The 23976-nt window shown below is 41.8% G+C and overlaps 1 protein-coding gene and 2 pseudogenes across 4 annotated transcripts in view; 1 reads left to right on the top strand and 2 right to left on the bottom strand.

Annotated features, from left to right (window-relative positions):
- Positions 1–23976, top strand: part of Dop1b (DOP1 leucine zipper like protein B) — a 132250-nt gene that overhangs the window by 49137 nt on the left and 59137 nt on the right. For all 4 annotated transcript variants that reach the window (XR_012447854.1, XR_012447855.1, XM_074072687.1 and 1 more), the window contains 8 exons: positions 1594–1703; positions 1957–2071; positions 5650–5770; positions 7972–8091; positions 11639–11741; positions 13031–13222; positions 14879–15563; positions 16538–16809. Coding sequence is in view for 2 of the 4 variants with exons in the window: in XM_074072687.1 (XP_073928788.1) it covers positions 1594–1703; positions 1957–2071; positions 5650–5770; positions 7972–8091; positions 11639–11741; positions 13031–13222; positions 14879–15563; positions 16538–16809 (1718 nt within the window). In the remaining 2 variants the exon portion in view is untranslated. The remainder of the gene's footprint in view (positions 1–1593; positions 1704–1956; positions 2072–5649; positions 5771–7971; positions 8092–11638; positions 11742–13030; positions 13223–14878; positions 15564–16537; positions 16810–23976) is intronic.
- LOC141423603 (U6 spliceosomal RNA) lies at positions 6515–6611 on the bottom strand (annotated as a pseudogene).
- Positions 10185–10363, bottom strand: LOC141423513 (U2 spliceosomal RNA; annotated as a pseudogene).

The following is a 23976-nucleotide window of genomic DNA, read 5'->3' as shown; positions in this document are numbered from 1 at the left end:
ATATACCACACTGACCAAATATAGCACTGGTCAAATGAGGTGACTTCCTGCATGAAGCTTTTTTCAGCCTTTTTTATTTTTCTTTCTAAAAAGAGAAATAAGTGGGATATTCAAAATACCAGCTGGTGGTATGGCTCAAGTGGTAGTGCACTTGCCTAGCATTCACAAGGCTGAGTTCAAAAACCAGTACTGCCAAAAAAGAAAAAAAAGCCAGCTGAATCCCACCTTAAGAGCTTGAAGTACCATACCGAAAAAATTACAGCTAAACTACATTCAATTAGAAATCTGCTCTAAAGCCAGGCACAGTAGTATATGCCTATAATCCCAGCCCTGAGGAGGCTGAGGCAAGAGGATCACTAGTTCAAGGCCAGCCTGGGCAACTTAGTGAAACATTATCACAAAGTAAAATTTAGAAAGGGCTTGGGCACAGCCAGTGGTAGAGCGCTTGCTTAGAATGTACATCATCCTGCTTTCAATCCCTGGTAGCAGGGGTAAAAATAAAAAGCCTGCTCTGTAGAGAAGTTTTCCTGGGATGAGGGTATATGTAGAGAAAATGCACAAATATTGTGGAATGCATGTGCATAAAGGAGGAGGTTGTGTATACATGAGACTGTTTAGGGAGGCATTCGGATAACCCAAGAGAACACACAAACCCCTGGTGACATTCCGTGTGAGTGCATTTGTTTTGGTGGACAGCCTGTAAACCACAGGCAAAGAGCCCTTGCAAAGAGCTTCGCAGGGACATGCCAGGAAATCATAGAGCTGAAGATGCATTTTTCTGAGTGTTGTAAGTTCCCATGTTCGTGCCCCTAAGCAAAAGTGGTGTGTAAAGCGACTGTGAAAGAATGCCAGAGTTGTTGGAGCCCTCAGTGTGTGTCTTCTCACACCAAAGGCAGAAGTCCTCTTCAGATTTCTTTCTGTTCTCCCAATTGTAAAACTTTCAAAAGTCATTGCAAGGAAGCTTACTCTAAGGATTTTAAGATTAACTATGGGCTCTTCAAGGAATTTTACTGAAAAGATGACTGCTAAATGCCAGCTTGACTCCAATAGGACTTGACATTCTGTGTATAGAGAGGACCCTGGAACTCACTTAGCTGTGTCCCAGGGGCCCCAACGTCTTTGCTTGTACCAGGACAGTGCTGATTTTTGCCCTGAAGATCTCTCAGACTCATCCAAACTGAGACTCCCAAACTGAGAGCATGTAGTATGTGTATGAGAATAGCTTGACTTCACATAGTGATGGTTTGAAAATGCTCCTCATTCCATCAGTTACTTATAATCTTACTTGTAGAAGACAGGGCAAATTCTAAATTTACACCCACAAGGATGGAATTCTTCCTGCCTGATCCCTAGCCAATTACAGTCAGAAGAAGATGTGGGAGCTAGGGCTGTAGCTCAGTGGTGGCATGCTTGCCTAGCTTGTGTGAAGCCCTGGTTTCATTCCCAGCACTGCAAGAAAGAAAAGGGAGAATTTATCTGATTTTATTTTACTGCTGGGGGATTTATATTTCTAAAAATATGGAGCATGAGAATTTTGCACAGCATAATGTTTGCACAGATCTCTTTACACTCATGGTCTTTATTCTTGTATAGGTTCAGACATTAAAGGAAATACCATTGTTCCAGAATCTGAAATCTCAAATTCTTATCAAAACCAATCCTCTTATTTTTTTGAAAAATACTCCAAGGATCTTTTAGTGGAGGTAAGGACATTTCCAAAAAGTTGACCTCTTCAGAACATTCCTCACCACAGTTCTTCAGTGGAATTCTTTGTGGCACTTCAAAGAAGACACTACACTGGCTGTGGTCCTTGGGTATAGTTTGGAGAACTGCAGTGTACTTGTGGGCTGGAAACTGGTTCTTGTTTTCTCTCAGAGTGCTTGACATTTAGGACAACTGATAGTATCTTACCTCACCATATGCAAAATCCTGATGTGAGCCTTTTTAAACAAATAGGGCCTGGCTGAGATACTGCATCAGAAGTTCTCAGATGCTGAGGTTGAGGAACGTCATCATGCCTACCTGAAGCCTTTCCGCATTCTCGTCAGTCTGCTGGACAAGCCAGAAATCGGTAATTAGAAAAGCCACTACCATTGGGGGCAGACACACATTATCTACTTTCAAGGAATTAAAACACAGATGCAATCAATTTGGCACTTTGACTATAATTTAATTTTCAGAATTTCAGAATCTTGAAGTTATGTAGTTCAGTTCTTATATCTGAGACTACTTAAAAGTTTTACACAGATGGGCACTGGTAGCTCATGCCTGTAATCCTAGCTACTCAAGAGGTAGAGATCAGGAGGCTTGTGGTTTGAAGGCAGCCCAGACAAATAGTTCGTGAGATCCTATTTCAAAAAAACCCATCACACAAAGAGGGCTGGTGGAATGGCTGAAGGTGTAGGCCCTGAGTTCAAACTACCAAAAAAAAAAAAAGTTTCGGGCTAGACATGTAGCTCAGTGGCATACCACTTACCTAACATGCACAAGGCCCTTGGTTCCATCTTCAGTATCAATTTAAAAAAATTAATCTTCCTTTTGCCAGCTGTGGCGGTACACTGCTGTAATCTCAGAATTCAGGAGGTAGAGGCAGGAAGATCCTGAGTTTGAGGTCAGCCTGGGCTATATAAGACTCTGTCTCAAAAAAACCAAAAGAAAAAAACATTTTGCACAACAATTTGAACATTGTTGGGAAAGTGCCTTTGAGCTTTTTTGGCACATGTATTATGTGCCTACCGAGCACATATGGTATATCCTTTTGAAACCATGTCTTTATTCCAATGCCACACTACTTTTTTTGTTTTGTTTACTGAGATAGGGTCTCATTATGTAGACCAGGCTGGTCTCAAACTCCTGGGTTCAAGCAGTCCTCCTGCCTCAGCTTCCTAAGTGCTGAGAGGCTATTTTCACTATAAAATAAAAGTAATTGAACTAGACTGCTTACTAGAGGATCCCTTCTTTACTCTTTGCAGTCCTGTGAGCATCAGTTGAGAAAAAGTGCCCTTCTCCCCTTAAAAATAATCTCTACAGTATCCGTTTACTGTTGGATCTGGCATCTAGTTACCTGAGCCCTGCAACAGGGCTAAAACCCCATTGCATTGTCAGCTCAAGAGTGTCTTCACTGCTCAGGGTGTGCTCAGCTCCTGGCTGCTGTTTGCAGAGAGCAGAGAGCTGAGGACTTTCTGCAGTGCTGGTGTCTGTGATCTGGGGGTAGAGACACTCCCTTTGTTCATTCCGTCTGGCACTAGAGCATCTGCTTGTGTAGGAGAGATGGTATGAGCTCTAGGGCTACAAAAGGAAACAGGCTCCTCCTCATCAAGTTAGATGGGATACTATGAGGTCCTATAGTGTTTGAACTGTTTTTATTAATAATATTGGTGATGCATTTTTGAGTGATTATTTTGTGCTATGGATTTGCATATATAATTTATTTTATTTTAATTGTTTTTGTGGTACTGGGGATTGAACCCAGGCCCTGATGCATGCTAGTCAAGCAGTCTACCATTTGTGCCATGCCCCCAGCTCTGCATACATCATTTAACATATGCTTCCACACTTCCACAACCCGGAGATGGGTTCTTTTATGGTGGCCACTTATAGTGGGGATTCAGACGTTAAGCCAGGGTGAGCTATTTGCCCAAGGCCACTAGAGGCTAAGCTCTCCTTGTTAGGACATTGTTGCTGGCCTGGTGGCACTGAGACAAGTTGTCAATTGTCCCAAGATGCTTTCTCATGTAACAGGAGTTGCTTTTCAAAGCAGTGCAGCTCCATCTGCTTTTATCTAGAGCAAAGTGTGGAGCCTTTGTTCTTTGGAGCTCTGCCCTTTAAGTGCTAGCTCAAGTTCCTGCTCTCCCACCTCCATCCACCAGCAATGGCTTGAATAAACTTTTCTCTGAGTGTGATGTAACTACAGCTCTAAAAAGTAGTTTAGGCCAGGCACCAGTGGCTCACGCCTGTACTCCTAGCTACCCAGGAGGCAGAGATCAGGAGGATCTCGGTTTGAAGCCAGCCTGGGCAAGTAGTTTGTGAGACCCTATCTCAAAAACCTTTCACAGCGTGGCTCAAGGTAAAGGCCCTGAGTCAAGCACTAGTACTGAAAAAAAAAAAAGTAGTTTAGCCTAAAAAGTAAAAAGTTTAGCCTAATCCATGTGTTAGGAGCTTGCTGTGTGCTTTAGAGAGGTATCCAAAGCAGGACTTGGCGTTTTGGAGATGTTTCATGCCGAAGCCATGCACCTTGTGAGCCAGGTGAGTGTTGCTCTAGCTATAGGCCATGTTTCCTGGGCTCTGCCCAATCACGGCAGTTCCTGCTCTTCTCAGCCTGTTGGTCTAGTTGTCTAGGGACAACACAGAGGAGTAGATCACACAGGGCCAGCGGCTCTGAACGCCATCCAGTCCCCGCCATTCCCTTAGCTCTAGGCTTTGGCCACCCTCTTTTCTTCTCCATTAAATGGGGTGCCAGAATTGCCTTCATTTTACAAAAAAGCATTTGCCACTTTTTGTTTGTTTGTTTGTTTTCCTCACTCTTGGGTGCTCCAGGCTCCCCCAGTGGACACTTCTCATTTTGGGGCTCATCAGTGGGCCATGCCCCTGACTCTTGCCTCCTGGCCTCCCGTTCACCACAGAGGTACTTATTAGCCTGCCTTTAAGTTCTTTTTTTGTTAGCATGTATTAATTGTACAAAGGGGTTCCATTGTGACATTTCCATCCATACACATAATGTACTTTGGTCATTTTACTCCCCCTCTTGTTACTCTTTCTTATTCTCCTCCCCCCATCTTTTTTTTTTTTACAATTTTAATGGGTTTCATTATTCTATTTTCACATATGCTTATAATGTATTTCAATTACCCCCTATGCTGTAGATGAAATGCATACAAGGTTTACTATGAAAGTAATTTTCTTGAAGGCATGTGTTTTGAAGCTGTGAAAAGAGTGAAAGATTAGGTTCATGTGAGAATGAGCTCAGGCCGAGCATTTGCTCAGTGTGTGCAAGGCTCCACGCTCCATCCCCAGCACTGCGGAAAGAGCTTAGGTTACTGTGTTGATTGCTCTTTGCACAGTCATGTTGGCAGCACATTCATTTTCTGTGAATCAGTGTGCTTTCAGACTTGGCTGGACGGAAGCAGCTGTCACGTGCAGCTGGTGTGGCTCCTTGTGGCTCTTTGTGAGCTCTTCAGAATCAGTCTTCCTTCCTTTGTGTTCTAGCTATGATTAAAAGAATTCAGACTAAGGGAAGCTGCCTTCTGTCGATGTGCTATTGAGTAATGTTTCTGGCTGAGCAGTTTGGAGCATGTAGCAGACAGTACCTCACCTCTCCGAGACTCAGCCACAATGTGTGTTATGGGAGGGGGGCAGTAGCAGTATAGGACCTGCTCACGTGGCTACAGGGACGATTGAGCCACTCTAGGTGCAAAATGCCAGCAACCGTGTGCAATGCATAGTAAGCTCTGCAGAAATACTGGCTATTTTCATGAACTTGTTCCTCCAGCTGAAGTTGTCATTGTTATCAAGGAAGTTGTTTCTATACACTTTGGAGTGTACAAAAGGCCTGTGTACACGGGTTACTCTCTGTACATATTTTATGTATGTCTGTGTTCATTTTAAAGTGGATTGTCTGTCCTTCTCTGACCATTTTCGTTTTGGTTGCAGGGCCTCAAGTGGTTGAATATTTGTTTCTTGAAGTCATTAGAGCCTTTTATTCTTACTGTAGAGATGCCCTTGGCTCAGATCTTAAACTGAGCTACACTCAGAGTGGGAATCTGCTGATAAGGTATGATATGCCCTCTGACTTCACACATCTTTCCTCTCCTAGTGCCATGATTGTTTTTGTTTTCCTCTATTCTTTATTATAAATTGTGAAGTTCTAGAAAAAGTGGAGATGCCACAGGTTGGAACACTTGTTAAAATAATAATCTATGCTATTAAGTCAGTCAACAGGAATTGATTGTTCCTACTGTGTGCTGGGAAGAATGAAAAAGAGTTTGATCTGGTTTCTTACCTAGCCTGTGAATACAGTTGGTGTTTATTGATCAAGTGTGAAAGTTCTACAAAGGTGGTTTGATCTAGTGTACCTGAGTAGTGAGGCACAGAGAGAAGATGGGAAGGGAGCAAGCTCAGGAAGTGGAGCCAGGGAAATACACATCATTAGATGGGGAGGGAAGACAATGACAGAGCTCTGAGGGCAGAGTCTAGTGCCCTGTGTTGTTTTAAAGTGTGCATTTGCCACCACCAATGGATTACAGTGTTCCTCCCTGTAATCCTAGCTACTTGGGAGGAACAGAGCAGGATTGTGGTTCAAGGCCAGCCCTGGCAAAAAGATCTCAACCAATAAAAAGCTGGGCATGGTGGCACGCACCTGTTTATCCCAGCTATAAGGGAAGCATTAATAGGAGGGTTGTGGTTCAGGCTAGCCAGGGCATAAGCAACACCCTGTCTCAAAAATAGCCAAAACAAAAAGGCTGGGGGCATTGCTCAGCTGGCATGAGGCCCTGAGTTCAACCCCCCAGTACCATCGAAAAAAGTTACCAGGATGCGTGTCATCCTTGCGCAGGGGCCATGCTAATATTCTCTGTATCGTTCCAATTTTAGTATTGGAAGCGAGCACAAGTTACCAGTTCTTAAACATCCATGTGCTGACACTTAGGTGCCTTCACTTGTGCATGTGTCAAATCCTCACAAAAATGCACAGCCCTGAAAGTTGCTTGATTACTCTCTACATTTTTAAAGATAAGAACACTGAGTTTCTGACAAGTATAACTGGCCTCCATCACAAGCTTGTAATTGTAGAGCAGGAACACAGGCCCACCCCAAAGGCTGCTTCTCATCTAACCACAGTGCTCAGAGTTGGCCCAGAGCTTAACTGGCTGAGTGATACAGGATACAGCACCTGCCCTGCTTCACTCAGTGATGTCTAATTATAACAGTTGGCTGTACTCTTAATATAACTCCCTTCTGTCTGAATTGGCATTGGGGGATATTGAAAATTTAATTCTCAGATTTTTCTGGTGTGCTCATTGTAAGTGTCCTAAGAATTCTTATTGTTTGCTTTTTTTTTCCAGAGTGAAAGCTTATTGTTTTTCTTAATATGAAAAGTATTACATACACATTGTAGAATTTATTGATATTTAAAGGTACCAAAAAAAAAAAAAAGATATCACCTGTAAACCTACCACCCTTCAGGAAAAGCAAAAGATTTTTACTTCTTTCCAGCTCTTCACTGCATACATGAATACATAAATGCCTAGCTTTTACTTTCAGAGATGGAATTACACTTGCTGCTTGGTTGCCTACTTTTTAAAATGCCAGTGAGTAGCTCTATACTGTTGTCCTGTGATTGTCTAAGATTCCTTGTTAGGGATTTATCATTCATTTAGTAAATCCTGGCTGACCAATCTCTTACTAACTCTTAGGTAGTTTCCACTTTTTCAGTATTTCTAAATGGCGTTGAAGTGCTATAGCCTTCTGCATATATTTGTGTGTCTAAGGATTTCTGTAGGATGTATTAGAGTGAATTTTCTAAGCCACAGAAGGTGTGCATTTAAAATTTTAGCCAAGGGCTGGAGTTGTAGCTCAACTGTGTAGCAATTGCCTAGCATATACAAATCCCTGAGTTTGAGCCATGGCACTGCAGTCAATCAATTTTTAACCAAATTTCCCTGTTGCATGGTTGAATCATGTTATTCCACTAAGAGTGTCTTAATTATCTTCAGTTGGGCTAAAACTGATTTTCTCTACCAAATTATTTTATCATAGCTCTTATACTTACTTCTAAGAGAATGCACCAATATAAGTATTATTTAGGATGGCATTGTGTAAACATTTCCTTAAAATTAAAACTAATTATTTTTATCAGAGTTCATCATCCTCTCTGGAAATAACTTGTAAATGGTAGAATGAGCTGTGAGTTTTTAGACAAAGTGTTCCTGTAATTGGGATTTTTAGATGCTTTTATTTCCCCTCCTTCTTTTATAGTACAATCAAAGAAAACAGAAATGCCTCTGAGATCGTGAAGACGGTGAATTTGCTGATCTCTTCCCTCAGCACAGACTTCCTCTGGGATTATATGACCAGGTGCTTTGAGGCATGCTTTAGGTAAGCCGAGGATGACGATGCTGGGGCAGGGCAAGCAGCGCTGTGGCCGTCTGTGGCCACGTGGAGGGGCCGGATTATAACTAAGTAGCTGAATCCGGGTGGTCTCTCCTGCTCTTCAAAGTAGCTGAAATAGAATTGGACAGAATTCACGATGGTTCTAATAGAATGAAGCACATATCCCATAATAAGATTCACATAATCTTTGCCACATTATTCTGGAGCTGCTTTATTTTTTATTAAAGTCTCGCTTTAGACAATCCTCTGTGCGTTTTCTAGTCACATTCACGTGGTTCTCTCAGAAGCCCAATCTACTTAACACAGCTTAGTTTTGTGTCTCTGGGACTGGATAGAGTGTTTTTGAACTCTTCAGTCTTCTTAAATTCTTACTGAAATTAGTGTGTAACAGGTCAGGTAAAAGCACTAATGATTTAAGCTACTGTAATCAGCTTTTCTATCACTTTTCATCTAGTGATGAGTTGCACAACTTCAAAGCTGTGTGTGTGTATGTGGGAGGTGGGGATGGCATGTTTGGGGCAGTAGGCTTCCTGGGAGAGCCTTTCCCTTGCATGTTCTTTATAGGAGGAACAATTCAGTCTCCTGAGCTTTGAGGGGCAAGCTGTAAAACTTCCTTCTTGTTAGTCTTCACTGTAGTTTGGCTTCTCCCTATTCTTCACAAGCTTGGGAGCTGTAATAGCAACTTTCCATATAAACACTCATAGTGTGTGTCCTGTGACTGTAAAGCCTGACTTTAACTCTTTGGGACCCCAAGAGAAGCAGGCACTTAGTTATTATGCTTTTGACCTATAAGAAAACTGGAGCCCAGAGACATGAAGTTCTTTGTCTAGCAGTGTACAGCAGACTAGTTAGACAGCCAAAATTAGAACACAGTACTTTTGAAGTCTTGGCTTCCCAGCTGCTTACTTGATGCCTTGTCTGTCTCCCCTGGCACCAAGGCCAAATGGCTTCCCCTTGTGCTGAACTAATTTATTGTTATTGTATACATAGGCAACAACAAGGGCATGTGATACTGAGCTTAGAGTGTGCTTTGGTCAGCAACAGAATGAAATGTTACCCAGATAGAACTAATTCCCCCTTCGCAACGCCACACCCTCCTTTCATCTCTGTCCTGAAGTTAGTGTCTGTCCTTCCCATGATCTTGTTCTGCACTATTATAACAGTGTGTGTCCATGATAGGCTATGTTGCCTGCTAGAATTTCACATGACACTACACCATACGTAACCTTTTGTAAGGTGCTGTAGGGTGACAGTTGTTACAGTTTGAATATGACAGGCTCGTATGGAATGCTTGGTTTCCAGCCAGTGGCACTATTTGTGGGGGGTGGAAACTTTAGGAGGTGGGGCGTAACTAGGAGAAGTGGTCACTTGGTGCAGGGCTTTGATGGCTATACTGGGCCCTGAGCCCTTCCTCTCCCACTGTTTCCTTTTGGCCTCGAGGTAAGTAGCCCATGCCACCATGATGTTCTTCCTCTCGTCCCACCCAAAGTGATGGCCAAAGAGATCACAGACTAAACCCTGAAGCAGTGAGCCAAAATAAATTGTTTCCCATTAATCATTTCTGTCAGGTATTTTTTCACAGCAGGCCTTTGGAGATGCCTTGCAACATATGCATTCAGTTCATTCATCTTCAGTAAGACTTAGTCCACTGTGTTTATGATGACCCCATTTCAGTCTTGTCACGTGTGACTAGTACTTTGTCAGCATCTTTGCCCTATTTGTGCACACGTGCACAGCTCTCTTTAGACACTGAAAAGTAGCTCTTCACAGGAATTCTTCTTAAATGAACTCTAAGATGACTAAGCACCGATTTACAAGAAAGAAAATCAACTCAGCTGTTACGGTCAAATTGTAGCATAACAGCTAGATGAATCCAAGTTGCTCTAACAACCTACACACAGCCATCCCTCCCTGTCTACAGGGAATTGGTTCCAGGATCACCTTGGATACCAAAGTCCAAGAATACTTCAGTCCCTTATATACAAGGTTACATTTGCATATAACTGTGCACATCTTCATGTGTACTTTATTTTTTTCTCCCAGTTCCTTCCTTCCTCTCTTCCTCCCTCCATTCCCCTAAAGGGTGCACCATTCCTAGATGTACTACAATACTAGGTTGATGTGTGGAGTAGACAGAGCAAACTCCTATTCTATCTCCCTGTTCCACAAATCCATTTAATATATTGTCCTCGGGTAGAGGATAAACTGATAAACATAAGACACCACACTTGATCTTAGCCAAAGGCAAAGAAGCAATTTTCCATATACTTTAAACCATCTCTAGATTACTTACACCTAATACAATGCCAGTGCTATATAAATAGTTGTGCTTATTGTTTAGGGAATAATAACAAGGAAAATGTATCAATGTTTAGGCACAACTTTTTATCTGTGGTTAATTAGATTCACAGATGTAGAACCCACAGATACGGAGGGTTGACTACATTTTTTTCCTGAAGTCCTGGAGCTTGAACTCATGCTTGCTAGGGGGGTGCCGTGCCATTTGAGCCACACCTCCAGCCTGGATTGATGATACTTTTACTTTTTTTTGGTGGTTCTAGGGTTTGAACTTAGGGCCTCATGTTTACTAGGCAAGCACCCTACCACTTTAGTCATGCCTCCAGCTGCAGGTACTTTTTAATATAGCTATTTATCTAGTTGTTTGCTTAGTAAAGAAGTGTTGCTGGCATCTGGTGGCTCCACCTGTAATCCTAGCTACTTGGGAGGCTGAGTTTGGGAGGACTGAGGTTTGAGGTCAGCCCAGACAAATAGTTCATGAGATCCCCATCTCCAATATAACCAGAGCAAAATGGACTAGAGGTGTGGCTCAGAGGTAGAGTGCCTGCTTTGTGAGTGCCTACTTTGTAAGCACCAAGCCTTGAGTTCAAAATCAAATCCCACCCCAAAAAAAAAAATTGTTTCAGTAGAAGATTAGAGCTACAGTAGAGCTCTTCAGTGAACTTGCTCTTCTCTGCAGAGACTACAGAATTCCAAGCAGCTCAAGTGCTGCTGAACTCCCGGGTATCCCATGGGAGAGGAAGTGTTTCAGACTGCTCCTCAGCGCAGTGAACGGCTGATTGGACTGTGTGGTCATCCTCCAGCCTGGGCTGTTCCCTTCAAATGTACCTTTGGTTTGAGGTTGGGTTCTGCTGGGTGTGGAATCTCTTTGGGCATGAGACCAACAGAGGTCAACATAGAGGGAGGTCATTTTGGAGACAGATTCAAGATACTTACCGACGCTCCTTTGTAGTAAATAGTTTGACACCAAAATTTAAGTGTTAGAACTACAAAAGTTGTCTTTTATTATGTTTGAAATAGTATCACTTTATTGGAAATCGTGATGTTTGAAATTATAGCCAGGGATGGTAGCACATGCCTGTAATCCAAGCACTTGGGGGACTGAGGCAGGAGGATCTCAGGTTTAAGGCCAGCATGGACTATATAGCAAGTTCCTGTCTCAAACAAACAAACAAAAAACTTGAGATTATAGAAGAAAGGATTAACTTAGTTTTCTTTCCTGTGGTTAATATAGGCCAGTGAAGCAGAGTAACACCATCGGAAAACCCATCAGTCTTCCTGCTACAGTCTCAGAGCTCTGCACCCTCCTCGTGTTCCTCCTGGACGTCGTTCCCCTGGTGGGTGCTGTGCTGGGACGAGGTAGCTCAGTGTGCTGCTGCATTTGCTAGTGTTGTGGCCTGCCACATAGACCCAAGCTTACTGAAAACTGCCTTACCTACATGCACAATGCCGCTTTGTTTTCTTTGTTCAGGCTAACCTCAGATCCCTGTCCTCCCACCTCTGCCTCCTGAGTAGCTGGAATCACAGGCCTGGGCCTCCATGCCTAGCACTAATTGACCAGTTTCTTTTCAGTTGACTTTTAAGTGGTTTCCACTTTTTAAGTATTTTTAAATGGCCTGAAAATGCTATCTTCTGCATAGATCTTTGTGTCCTTTCTAACAATTTCTGTGGGTTGTACTAGAATAAATTTCCTGAGCCCAAGAAGATATTTAAGATCTTAGCCACAGGTTGAGGATATAGCTCAGTGGCAGAGCAATCAATCAATAAAATTTTAACCAAATTTATCTGTGAAGTGGTTGTACCATTTTATTCCACTTAATAAAGAATCTTTTTTTTGAGAAGGGTCTCACTAATTTTGTCTGGGCTGGCCTCCAGCTATGATTCTCCTGTCTATCTCCCAAGCAGCTGGGATTGCAAGCATATGCCACCATGGACCCAGCCTTTTTTTCCTCCTTGATTCTGGAGATGGAACCCAGGGCCTTGTACACACTAATCACTTGCCTTATCCCTAAGCTATTCTCCAGCCTTCCTGTGTTTTTGAATCTCATTTAAAAGGGGTTATAACTTCTGGGCTTACAAGTGGGCCAAGCTGAAGTAACAAAGTCAAATGATGAAATGATAATGCAGTTATTTAGGGATGATAGTAAATGTATTTCCTAGTTAAAATTATGCAGTTGGCTAATTTTCTCAAGGGACTTTTTTTTTTTTTTTTTTAAGACAGCTACTAAGGAGGCAGAGATCAGGATGATCACGGTTCAAAGCCAGTCTGGGTAAATAGTTTGTGAGTCCCTATCTTTAAAAAACCCATCATAAAAAAGGACTAGTGGAGTGGTTCAAATGGTAAGAGCACTTGCCCAGCAAGCATGAGGTTCTGAGTTTAAGCCGCCAGAAAAGAAATGCATGTGGTAGTTTTATTTTTTCTTAGATAGGGTAAAGCCACTTACAAGAAAAGGAAGACATGCTTGATTTGTCTATATCAAAAGGAAATATTTTGTTTCCTGATTTGAGAATTAATGTGAAACTTTTGCTCTAAAACCCAGAATTATCTGGGTGCCATTTTGAGGTGCATTTTTTTTTTCCATTGTGAGCCAGCAATGTGTGAGTAACCCACGCTTGTATTTTACAGGAGCTCTACTCTGAGGTGCAAACCCAGTACCTCCCCCAGGTACTTGGCTGCCTTGTGCAGCCTCTTGCTGAGCAGGTGGAGGCCTTGAGCTTACCTGAGCTCACACATGCCTTGAAGACATGTTTCAAAGTGCTCAGCAAAGTCCAGATGCCACCGTCCTACCTAGACACAGAGCCCACCAGTGGGAACTCGGTATGTGCCCCAAGGACAAGGTGTTCTCATGCTTTCTGTCCGGGAGATAAGTAATTGGGGTTGGTTGGGATAGCAATTCAAATGAGAAGCTATACAGGTAACCAGGTAATGGTTAGATACAGCTAATAGCTACCTAAGTACAGTCATTGGTTTCTTACAGCTAGCTTTCCAGACCTTTCCATGTGTTCGTATGCATGTGATTTGGGTAATTTAAAATACAAATGAGTGTCCATACTGGATTGATTTGTTAGGCTGCCATGACAAAGCTCCACAGACCAGGTGAATAAAACAAAGAAATCAACTTTCTCACAGTTCCAGAGTTCAATAACAAGGTGCCAGTGAGGCATTACTCCCAAGTGCACCATGGATGAAGGATGTGTTCCCAGCCTTTCGAGCTTTGCTGGTTTGCCAGCAGTCTCCTGTGTTTTCTGTTTGTGGAAGCATCACCCAGTTGCTGAACCCATGTCCATGGTCTTCTCCCTCTGTCTGTCTGGTGTTCAGATCCCCCTTTTCATAAGAACATGAGTTCTATTGGATTCTGGCTCACCCTAATGGCCCCATCTTAACTTGATCATTTGCCCTATTTCCAAATAAGGTCATGGATACTGGAGGTGAGGACTTCAACATCTTTCTTAGGACCATAATTCAACCTGTAACATATACTCTTGTCACTTGCTTTGGTTTTCATTCAAATAGTATTTTAGGAACAGTATAAAGGTATCTTCCTTTTTTTTTTTTTTTCAGACAGGGCTTCACTATGTAGAGATTAGGGATGTTCTACCTGTGTTTGAATTTTGTTCTTGCCTTGGCTTTCTTCTCTTATTTTTAATGCCTTTATTTCATCCTTAGCTCAGTTTCCTCATTCGTGTTTTTTAATTTGTCAAAAACAAGTTTTAAATAGCTATTTTGAGTACTGGAGAGTCTCAATAAATGAGACAAAGTAGGCTGAGAAGCCAGCATCCCCACAGAGCAGGGTGGCGCACCAGCCCCTTCTTTGAGCCCCACCTATCTCAGCCCCCTCCCCCTTTACTTTATGATACACTAACTATTGTGTAATATATATATATATATATATATATATATATATATTAATATCTTTTTTTAAAATTTATTTTTTATTTTTTATTATGTGCATACATTGTTTGGGTCATTTCTCCACCCTGCCCTCCTCCCCCTTCCCCCCCCCTCCCCTCCTCAGTTTCAGGCAGTTCCCGTTCTGCCCTTGTGACTGATTTTGTTGAAGAGAAGACATAAGCATAATAAGAAAGACAAAGCGTTTTTGCTAACTGAGTTAAGGATAGCTATACAGAGAGATTCCTACTATTGCTTTCATGTACCCATGTGTTACAACCCAAGTTGATTCATCTCTAACTGATCTTTACATTGGTTCCTGATCCCCTGATAGTGATAACTTGTCGTTTTAAGGTTTCTGTATTAGTTCCTCTGGAGTGGGGACATCAAATGCTTTCATGTTTTGGGTTTTCTACATCTTCCTATATCTCCCAAATGTGCTGTCTCGTGGGACTCTTTTGATGTAGGGAGTTATGATTTGGAAAAACAGGTTTAAAATGCACTCATAGTTTGTCTGAGTCAGCTGATACGTGAATCCCTTGGTCTTAAGAGATGCACATGCAATTATTTTTTCATGTTTTGCAGAGTCCAGTAAAAGGTGAAAACAGCAATACCATTTTGGAAACAAAGGCTGTGGTTCCTGGTGATGAAGAAGCTTCCTTCCCTCCACTCAAATCTGAGGATAGTGGGATCGGGCTCAGTGCCTCTTCACCAGAGCTCTCCAAGCACCTGAGGGTGCCTCGCGTTTCTCCTGAAAGAGACGACGTTTGGAAGAAGGGTGGGAGTATGCAGAGGACATTTGTTTGCATTCAGGAGCTAATTGCCAACTTTGCCAGTAAGAACATTTTCGTGGTACCGCTGACAGTGTCTGGAGAAGAAAGCAAGTCTGAAGAGCTTGCAGCAAATAGGAACAAGAGCAGGACACAGAGTGGGGTAGGCAGTGACTCCAGCAGGAAGAACTCATGGGAGGCCAAGCCCATCACTGTGCCCCAGTTTAAGCAGATGCTTTCAGACTTGTTCACGGCACGCGGGTCTCCATTTAAGATGAAAAGTTCGGAGTCATCGTCATCTGTGCACAGTAGCCCTGGCAGAAAAGCAGGAGGAGAATGGGATGTTGACAAGGTAGTCATTGACCTAAGGGACTCCAAGGAGGAATGCAGAGAGGCCTTTGCTGCTGCCTGCCACCTGCTGCTGGACTGTGCCACTTTCCCTGTTTACCTGTCTGAGGAGGAGACTGAAGAGCTCAGTGAAACACTCTTCCAGACTCCAGGTGAGAAGGCAGCCCTGCCACATCCATTGCTGGAAATCAATCCTGAGGTGGTGGTTGTGTCAGCCAAGAAGGGGCTACGGGTGGAGCACCCTAATCCCAGTTCCAAACTGCTCTGAAATCCAAATCTTTTTGAACACTCACATGTGATTTTGGAGCATTTTGGGTTAGTGATGCTCAACTGGTGAATTCTCTGCAAATATTCTAAAATATAAAAATTCCAAAATCTGAAACACTTCTAGTCCCATGTATTTTGGCTAAGTGATACTCAACCTGTACTGGCCAAATTTTGTTTCCTTCCTTCTTTTGTAATTGGTTGGTTGGTGCTAGGGATTGAGGTTGTGTACATTTTTGACTTAGGTATCATTATATGGCAAGTTGGTAAGGGCTGGGTCTGTATTTTTAAACCTTGAACATCTAGAACAGCCCATCAGAAGAACACAGCACATTGAAGGTGTGCAGTCATCATAAATAGACTGTTGAATGCTTACCTGTTAGTGACCAAAATACTGATTTGCTGAGGCTGCTGTAACAAGGTATCACAAGCTGATTGGCTTAAACAACAGAAACTATCAAAGCATGGTTCCAGAGGCCAGAAGTCCAAACTTAAGGAGTCAGCTGTGCCATGCTGTCTGAGGATTCTGGGTAGAGTCCTGCCTTGCATCTTCCAAGTTGCTAGTGGTAACCAGCAATCCTTGGCCTTCTTTTGCTGTCTGCTGAGTCAAGCCAATCTCTGTCTGCATGTGGCATTTTCCAGTTATACTGGATTAGAGCCACCCTGATGACCTCATCTTAACTAGATTACATCTGTAAAGAGCCTATTTTTAAATAAGTGTCACCACCACAAGTTAGACACTGCTGTCCAGGTGATTTTCAAGTCACTGCCCAGATCTGTGGGGCTGTGGAATCTGTAAATTGGGAAACCATTCTTACGTGGTTTTGCTTGTTTCTGTCCTCTCTGGCTGGCTTCCTTTCAGGAGCCAGTGATTCCAGTTTTCCACCGTGGCTGAAATCCCTTATGACCATTTGCTGCTGTGTGACTGACTGCTACCTGCAGAACGTGGCCATCTCCACGCTGTTGGAGGTGACAAATCATTCCCAGTCCCTTGCGCTTGTCATTGAAGACAAGATGAAGCGCTATAAAAACTCAGGGCACAACCCATTCTTTGGCAAGCTGCAGATGGTGACCGTCCCACCAATTGCTCCAGGGATTTTGAAAGTCATTGCAGAGAAAACAGACTTCTATCAGGTATTTTGCCCTGGGAAGAGGTGGGTGAGGTGGAGTGGGGGTCTTCTTCCCAGACCATTTGTTTAAGGCCAGTCCCTAACACTGGAATCACTGACTAGCATAAGGACTATGCAGCTCCAGTGGCCACTTTAGGATTGCTTTGAGACACAGGAATACCTGCTCTGTCACTGCTTCAGGCTCCTGGCATAATTTCTGCCCTGGAGCTGGGTCCCAGTATTCTTGACCCGCTATGCCTGGGTGGAGCCTCTGCCTATAATTTGGAACTAGATGAAGGCAAGGAACCCACAACCCCTCCTGTGCTCACCTGCATTGATCCTCTGCAGAGCAGAGCCTGGTGACCTGCCTTTCCCAGGGAGGTGCAAAAGCCCTTGGCTGGGAGCTGGGGGAACAGAGCACCCTGTCTTCTTGCTCACACCCACCTGGAGTGGACAGTCAAGTTTCCATCACTCTGAGCTAGGGTAGGAAGTGAACAAGGAGCAGATGGTGGCTCAAGTGCTGCAGAATCTTGCTGCTTCCTTCTACCAAAATTTAGTAAAGTCTTCTTTCTTTCTTTCTTTTTTCTTTGAGACAGGGTCTTGTTATGTAAACCATCCCAGCCTGGAACTTAATATGTAACCCAGGCTGGCCTCAAACTTGGCTTTCCTCCTGCCTCAGCCTTCTGGGATTCCAGGTGTGTACCACCACACCTGGCTAGATTTTCTGGAATAAGTATTTCTTCTTTTTTTGAACTCCCTTAGGATAATTTTCAAAGGCTCTAAATGGCTGGGGTGATTTTGTAGTTGTCACCAGTTATAGTTGCGTAGTTTGAGAGAGGATCCTTAGGGCTCCATGCACTTCCATTCCGGCTCAGCTTTGGTTCTGTGAAGTGGGGCCCCGTCTACGATGTAAGGCCTCTGGGGAGCCTGTATTTGGTTCTCTTTGGCGTTGACACCACATCCTCCTTTTCCCTTCCTGCCAGTCACAGTGTAGATCTTGAATCTGCAGAACTTGGAACCAGGACAAGCGGCCTGTAAGCATCAGGGACTGAGTGAGTCTTCTCTTGGTCCTTCATAGATCAGAGTTTGATAGAATCACACTGTAGGCACAGGGAAGAAAAGAAGAAAGAACTTAGTCAGTGAATCATTGTAATGGTATTTATAGAATAAAAATGGCAGCGTTTTTCTTCTTGCTCTGGGAAGTGAGCTATGCCTTTACACGTTCTTTCTGAAGCTTTGATCTTATTTTGATGTTGCCTGTATCTGAGAACCTTCTCTTTGGTTGGCAGTGGAGCATACTGCACAGTTGGCCTTGCAGATCTGCAGGTTCTGCAACTACAGATTGAAAGTATTTGGGAAAAAAATGTGTCTGTATTGAACTTGTACAAATTGTTTTTCTATTATTAATTCCCTAAACAATACAATACACAACAATTTACATAGTATTGACATCGTACTATGTGTTAGAAGTAATCTAGACATAACTTAAAGTATATGGGAGGATTTGGATAGGTTATATGCAAATATTAGACGTTTTGTTTTGTCTGGTGCACAGATGAACCCGGGCTTTGTGCATGCTAAGCATATGCTGTAGCACTGGGACATTTTTAAAAGAGACTTAAGCATCTGAGGACTTTGCCATCCATGAGGGGTCCTAAAACCAGTCTCCCAGAGCGCTGGGCAGCCATGCCTAGTGCCTGCCCTTGTTACAGATGCTGGAACTAGGGACAGTATAGCCACCAACACAGATAGCCAGGATGTGTACCAGCTTCCCAGACAGATGAAGCTGTTTCCAGAGCCTTTGCCCTTTTCTTACTGCTGTGGAATAGCTCATGCACCAGAATTCTGAAGCACATTGGGAGAAAGTGAGGCTTTCATTATGACAGAGCAGGTGTGTGGATTTAGTTATTGACACCAACTCTCAACAGCCGCCCTCCCAAAATTTTAACCTTCCAAAAGGAGTATCTTTTGCATGTATTAGCATCAGGGGTTTCAAGGAAGGGGCCTCCTTTGCGCAGTCAAGAAGTTTTGTGGTACTGGGGTTTGAACTCAGGGCCTCACACTTGCTTGGAGGGACTCTACTACTTGAGCTACTCCACTAGCCCTTTTTTGTGTTGCATATTTTCTTTTTTTTTTATTTCAGAGAGTTATTTATTCAATTTCTTATTTATTTATTGTTCATATGTGCATACAATGATTGGGTCATTTCTCCCCCCTGCCCCCACCCCCTCCCTTAGAACCCGCCCCACCCCCTCCCTCTCCCCCCCCACCCCCTCGCTACCCGGCAGAAACTATTTTGTACTTATCTCTAATTTTGTTGAAGAGGGAGTATAAGCAATAATAGGAAGGAACAAGGGTTTTTGCTGGTTGAGATAAGGATAGCTATACAGGGAGTTGACTCACATTAATTTCCTGTGCGTGTGTGTTACCTTCTAGGTTAATTCTTTTTGATCTAACCTTTTCTCTAGTTCCTGGTCCCCTTCTCCTATTGGCCTCAGTTGCTTTTAAGGTATCTGCTTTAGTCTCTCTGCGTTGAGGGCAACAAATGCTAACTAATTTTTTAGGTGTCTTACCTATCCTCACCCCTCCCTTGTGTGCTCTCGCTTTTATCATGTGCTCAAAGTCCAGTCCCCTTGTTGTGATTGCCCTTGATCTAATGTCCTCATATAAGAGAGAACATATGATTTTTGGTCTTTTGGGCCAGGCTAACCTCACTCAGAATGATGTTCTCCAATTCCATCCATTTACCAGTGAATGATAACATTTCGTTCTTCTTCATGGCTGCATAAAATTCCATTCTACATTTTCTTGATCCATTCGTCAGTAGTGGGGCATCTTGGCTGTTTCCATAACTTGGCTATTGTGAATAGTGCCGCAATAAACATGGGTGTGCAGGTGCCTCTGGAGTAACCTGTGTCACAGTCTTTTGGGTATATCCCCAAGAGTGGTATTGCTGGATCAAATGGTAGATCAATGTCTAGCTTTTTAAGTAGCATCCAAATTTTTTTCCAGAGTGGTTGTACTAGTTTACATTCCCACCAACAGCATAAGAGGATTCCTTTTTCCCTGCATCCTCACCAACACCTGTTGTTGGTGGTGTTGCTAATGATGGCTATTCTAACGGGTGAGGTGGAATCTTAGTGTGGTTTTAATTTGCATTTCCTTTATTGCTTGAGATGGTGAGCATTTTTTCATGTGGTTTTTGGCCATTTGAATTTCTTCTTTTGAGAAAGTTCTGTTTAGTTCACTTGCCCATTTCTTTATTGGTTCATTAGTTTTGGGAGAATTTAGTTTTTTAAATTCCCTATATATTCTGGTTATCAGTCCTTTGTCTGATGTGTAGCTGGCAAATATTTTCTCCCACTCTGTGGGTGTTCTCTTCAGTTTAGAGACCATTTCTTTTGATGAACAGAAGCTTTTTAGTCCCATTTATCTATGCTATCTCTTAGTTGCTGAGCTGCTGGGGTTCCATTGAGAAAGTTCTTACCTATACCTACTAATTCCAGAGTATTTCCTTCTTTTTCCTGTATGAACTTTAGAGTTTGTGGTCTGATATTAAGATCCTTGATCCATTTTGAGTTAATCTTGGTATAGGGTGATATACATGGATCTAGTTTCAGTTTTTTGCAGACTGCTAACCAGTTTTCCCAGCAGTTTTTGTTGAAGAGGCTGCTTTTTCTCCATCATATATTTTTAGTGCCTTTGTCAAAGACAAGTTGATTATAGTTCTATGGCTTCATATCTGGGTCCTCTATTCTGTTCCACTGGTCTTCATGTCTGTTTTTGTGCCAGTGCCATGCTGTTTTTACTGTTACTGCTTTGTAATACAGTTTGAAGTCAGGTATTGTGATACCTCCAGAATTGTTCTTTTGACTGAGTATTGCCTTGGCTATTCATGGCCTCTTGTGTTTCCATATAAATTTAACAGTAGATTTTTCAATCTCTTTAATGAATGTCATTGGAATTTTGATGGGAATTGCATTAAACATGTAGATTACTTTTGGGAGTATAGACATTTTTACTATATTGATTCTACCAATCCCTGAGCATGGGAGATCTCTCCACTTTCTACAGTCTTCCTCAATCTCTTTCTTCAGAAGTGTATAGTTTTCCTTGTAGAGGTCTTTCACATCCTTTGTTAGGTTTACACCTAGGTATTTGATTTTTTTTGAGGCTATTGTAAATGGAATTGTTTTCATATATTCTTTTTCAGTTTGTTCATTTTTAGTGTATAGAAATGCTAATGATTTTTCTATGTTGATTTTATATCCTGCTACCTTGCTGTAGCTATTGATGGTGTCTAGGAGCTTCCTAGTAGAGTTTTTTGGGTCTTTAAGATACAGGATCATGTTGTCTGCAAATAGGGATATTTTGACAGTTTCTTTACCTATTTGTATTCCTTTTATTCCTTCTTCTTGCCTAATTGCTCTGGCTAGGAATTCCAGTACTATGTTGAATAGGAGTAGAGATAGTGGGCATCCTTGTCTAGTTCCTGATTTTAGAGGGAATGGTTTCAGTTTTTCTCCGTTAAGTATAATGCTGGCTGTAGGTTTGTCATATGTAGCTTTTATAATGTTGAGGTACTTTCCTTCTATTCCTAGTTTTCTTAGAGCTTTTATCATGAAATGGTGTTGGATCTTATCAGAGGCTTTTTCTGCATCTATTGAGATGATCAAGTGGTTTTTGTCTTTGCTTTTGTTAATGTGGTTTATTACGTTTATTTATTGGTTTATTGAACCGCCCCTGCATCCCTGGGATGAAGCCTACTTGGTTGTGGTGAATAATCTTTTTGATGTGTTGTTGAATTCGGTTTATCATTATTTTGTTGAGGATTTTTGCATCAGTGTTCATTACGGAGATTGACCTATAGTTCTCCTTTTTGGAGGTGTCTTTGCCTGGTTTTGGGACAAGTGTAATACTGGCTTCATAAAATGTGCTAGCCAGTTTTCCTTCCCTTTCTATTTCGTGGAGCAGTTTAAGGAGGGTTGGTATCAGTTCTTTAATGGTCTGATAGAATTCACAGAGAATCCATCAGGTTCTGGACTTTTCTTTTTGGGGAGACTCTTGATTGCTGCTTCTATTTCATTGAGTGTTATAGATCTATTCAGGTGATTAATTTCCTCTTGGTTCAGTTTTGGATGATCATGTGTATCTAGGAATCTGTCCATTTCTTTAAGATTTTCAAATTTATTTGAATATAGGTTCTCAAAGTAGTCTCTGATGATTTCCTGTACTTCCATGGTGTTTGTTGTTATCTCCCCTTTTGCATTCCTGATTCTACTAATTTGGGTTTTTTCTCTCCTCATTTTAGTCAGGTTTGCCAGGGGTCTATTGATCTTGTTTATTTTTTCAAAGAACCAACTTTTTGTTTCATTAATTCTTCATATGGTTTTTTTGGTTTCTATTTTGTTGATTTCAGCTCTTATTTTTATTATTTCTCTCCTTCTGTTTGTTTTGGGATTTGCTTGTTCTTGTTTTTCTAGGAGTTTGAGATGTATTATTAGGTCATTGATTTGGGATCTTTCAGTCTTTTTAATATATGCACTCATGGCTATAAACTTTCCTCTCAGGACTGCCTTTGCTGTGTCCCATAGGTTCCGGTAGGTTGTTTTTTTCATGTTCATTGACTTCCAGGAACTTTTTAATTTCCTCTTTTATCTCATCAATGACCCACTGTTCATTAAATAATGAGTTATTCAGTTTCCAGCTGTTTGCATGTTTTTTGTCTTTACTTTTGTTGTTGAGTTCTAGTTTTATTGCATTGTGATCAAATAGTATGCATGGTATAATTTCTATTTTCTTATACTTGCTGAGGCTTGCTTTATGCCCTAGGATATGATCTATTTTGGAGAAGTTTTCCATGGGCTGCTGAGAAGAATGTATATTGTGTAGAAGTTGGATGAAATGTTCTGTAGACATCAAGTAGGTCCATTTGATCTATTGTATATTTTAGATCTTGAATTTCTTTATTGAGTTTTTGTTTGGATGACCTATCTATTGATGATAATGGGGTGTTAAAGTCTCCTACCACCACTGTGTTGGAGTTAATACATGCTTTTAGGTCTTTCAGGGTATGTTTGATGAAATTGGGTGCGTTGACATTGGGTGCATATAGGTTGATAATTGTTATTTCCTTTTGGTCTATTTCCCCTTGTATTAGTATGGAATGTCTTTCTTTATCTCGTTTGATCAATGTAGGTTTGAAGTCTACTTTATCAGTGATAAGTATTGCTACTCCTGCCTGTTTTTGGGGGCCATTGGCTTTGTAAATCTTCCAGCCTTTCATCCTAAGCCTATGGTTATTTCTGTCAGTGAGATGGGTCTCCTGTAAGCAACAAATTGTTGGATCTTCCTTTTTAATCCATTTTGTCAAGCAGTGCCTTTTGATGGGTGAATTAAGTCCATTAACATTAAGCGTTAGTACTGATAGGTATGTGGTGATTCCTGTTATTTAGTTGTCTTAGTTGTTTGAAGGTTTGATCGTGTGTACCTAATTTGAGGTTACTCTCTACTTTCTTGCTTTTTCTTTTCCTGTAATTTGGTGCTGCCTGTCCTTTCATGGTTATGTTGTGTTTCGCTTTCTGTGTGCAGAAGCCCTTGAAGAATCTTTTGTAGTGGTGACTTTGTGATCACATATTGTTTTAGTTTCTGCTTATCATGGAAGACTTTTATTGCTCCATCTATTTTGAATGATGGTTTTGCTGGATAGAGTATCCTGGGGTTGAAGTTATTTTTATTCAGTGCCCGGAAGATCTCTCCCCAAGCTCTTCTTGCTTTTAATGTTTCTGTTGAGAAGTCTGCTGTGATTTTGATGGGTTTACCTTTGTATGTTATTTGTTTTTTCTTTCTTACAGCCTTCAAAATTCTTTCCCTAGTTTCTGATCTTGTTGTTTTAATGGTGATATGTCGTGGGGTAGTTCTATTTTGATCTGGTCTGTTTGGTGTTCTGGAGGCCTCTTGCATCTGTATGGGAATAGCTTTCTCTAGATTTGGGAACTTTTCTGTTATTATTTTGTTTAATATATTACACATTCCCTTTCCATGCACCTCTTCTCCTTTTTCGATGCCCATGATTCTCAGGTTTGGTCTTTTGATAGAGTTGGTATTATCTCTATAAAATTCTCATTGAGTACCTGTAGTATTTCTTCTTTTATATTATTCTTGTGGGCTTCATTGGGTTCTTTGGCATAGT

Source organism: Castor canadensis, chromosome 5 (genome assembly GCF_047511655.1).
Source record: "Castor canadensis chromosome 5, mCasCan1.hap1v2, whole genome shotgun sequence".
In the NCBI taxonomy this organism is placed as follows: domain Eukaryota; kingdom Metazoa; phylum Chordata; class Mammalia; order Rodentia; family Castoridae; genus Castor; species Castor canadensis.
The sequence above is the reverse complement of the archived record's forward strand: the minus strand, read 5'-3'. Positions and strand labels throughout refer to the sequence as shown.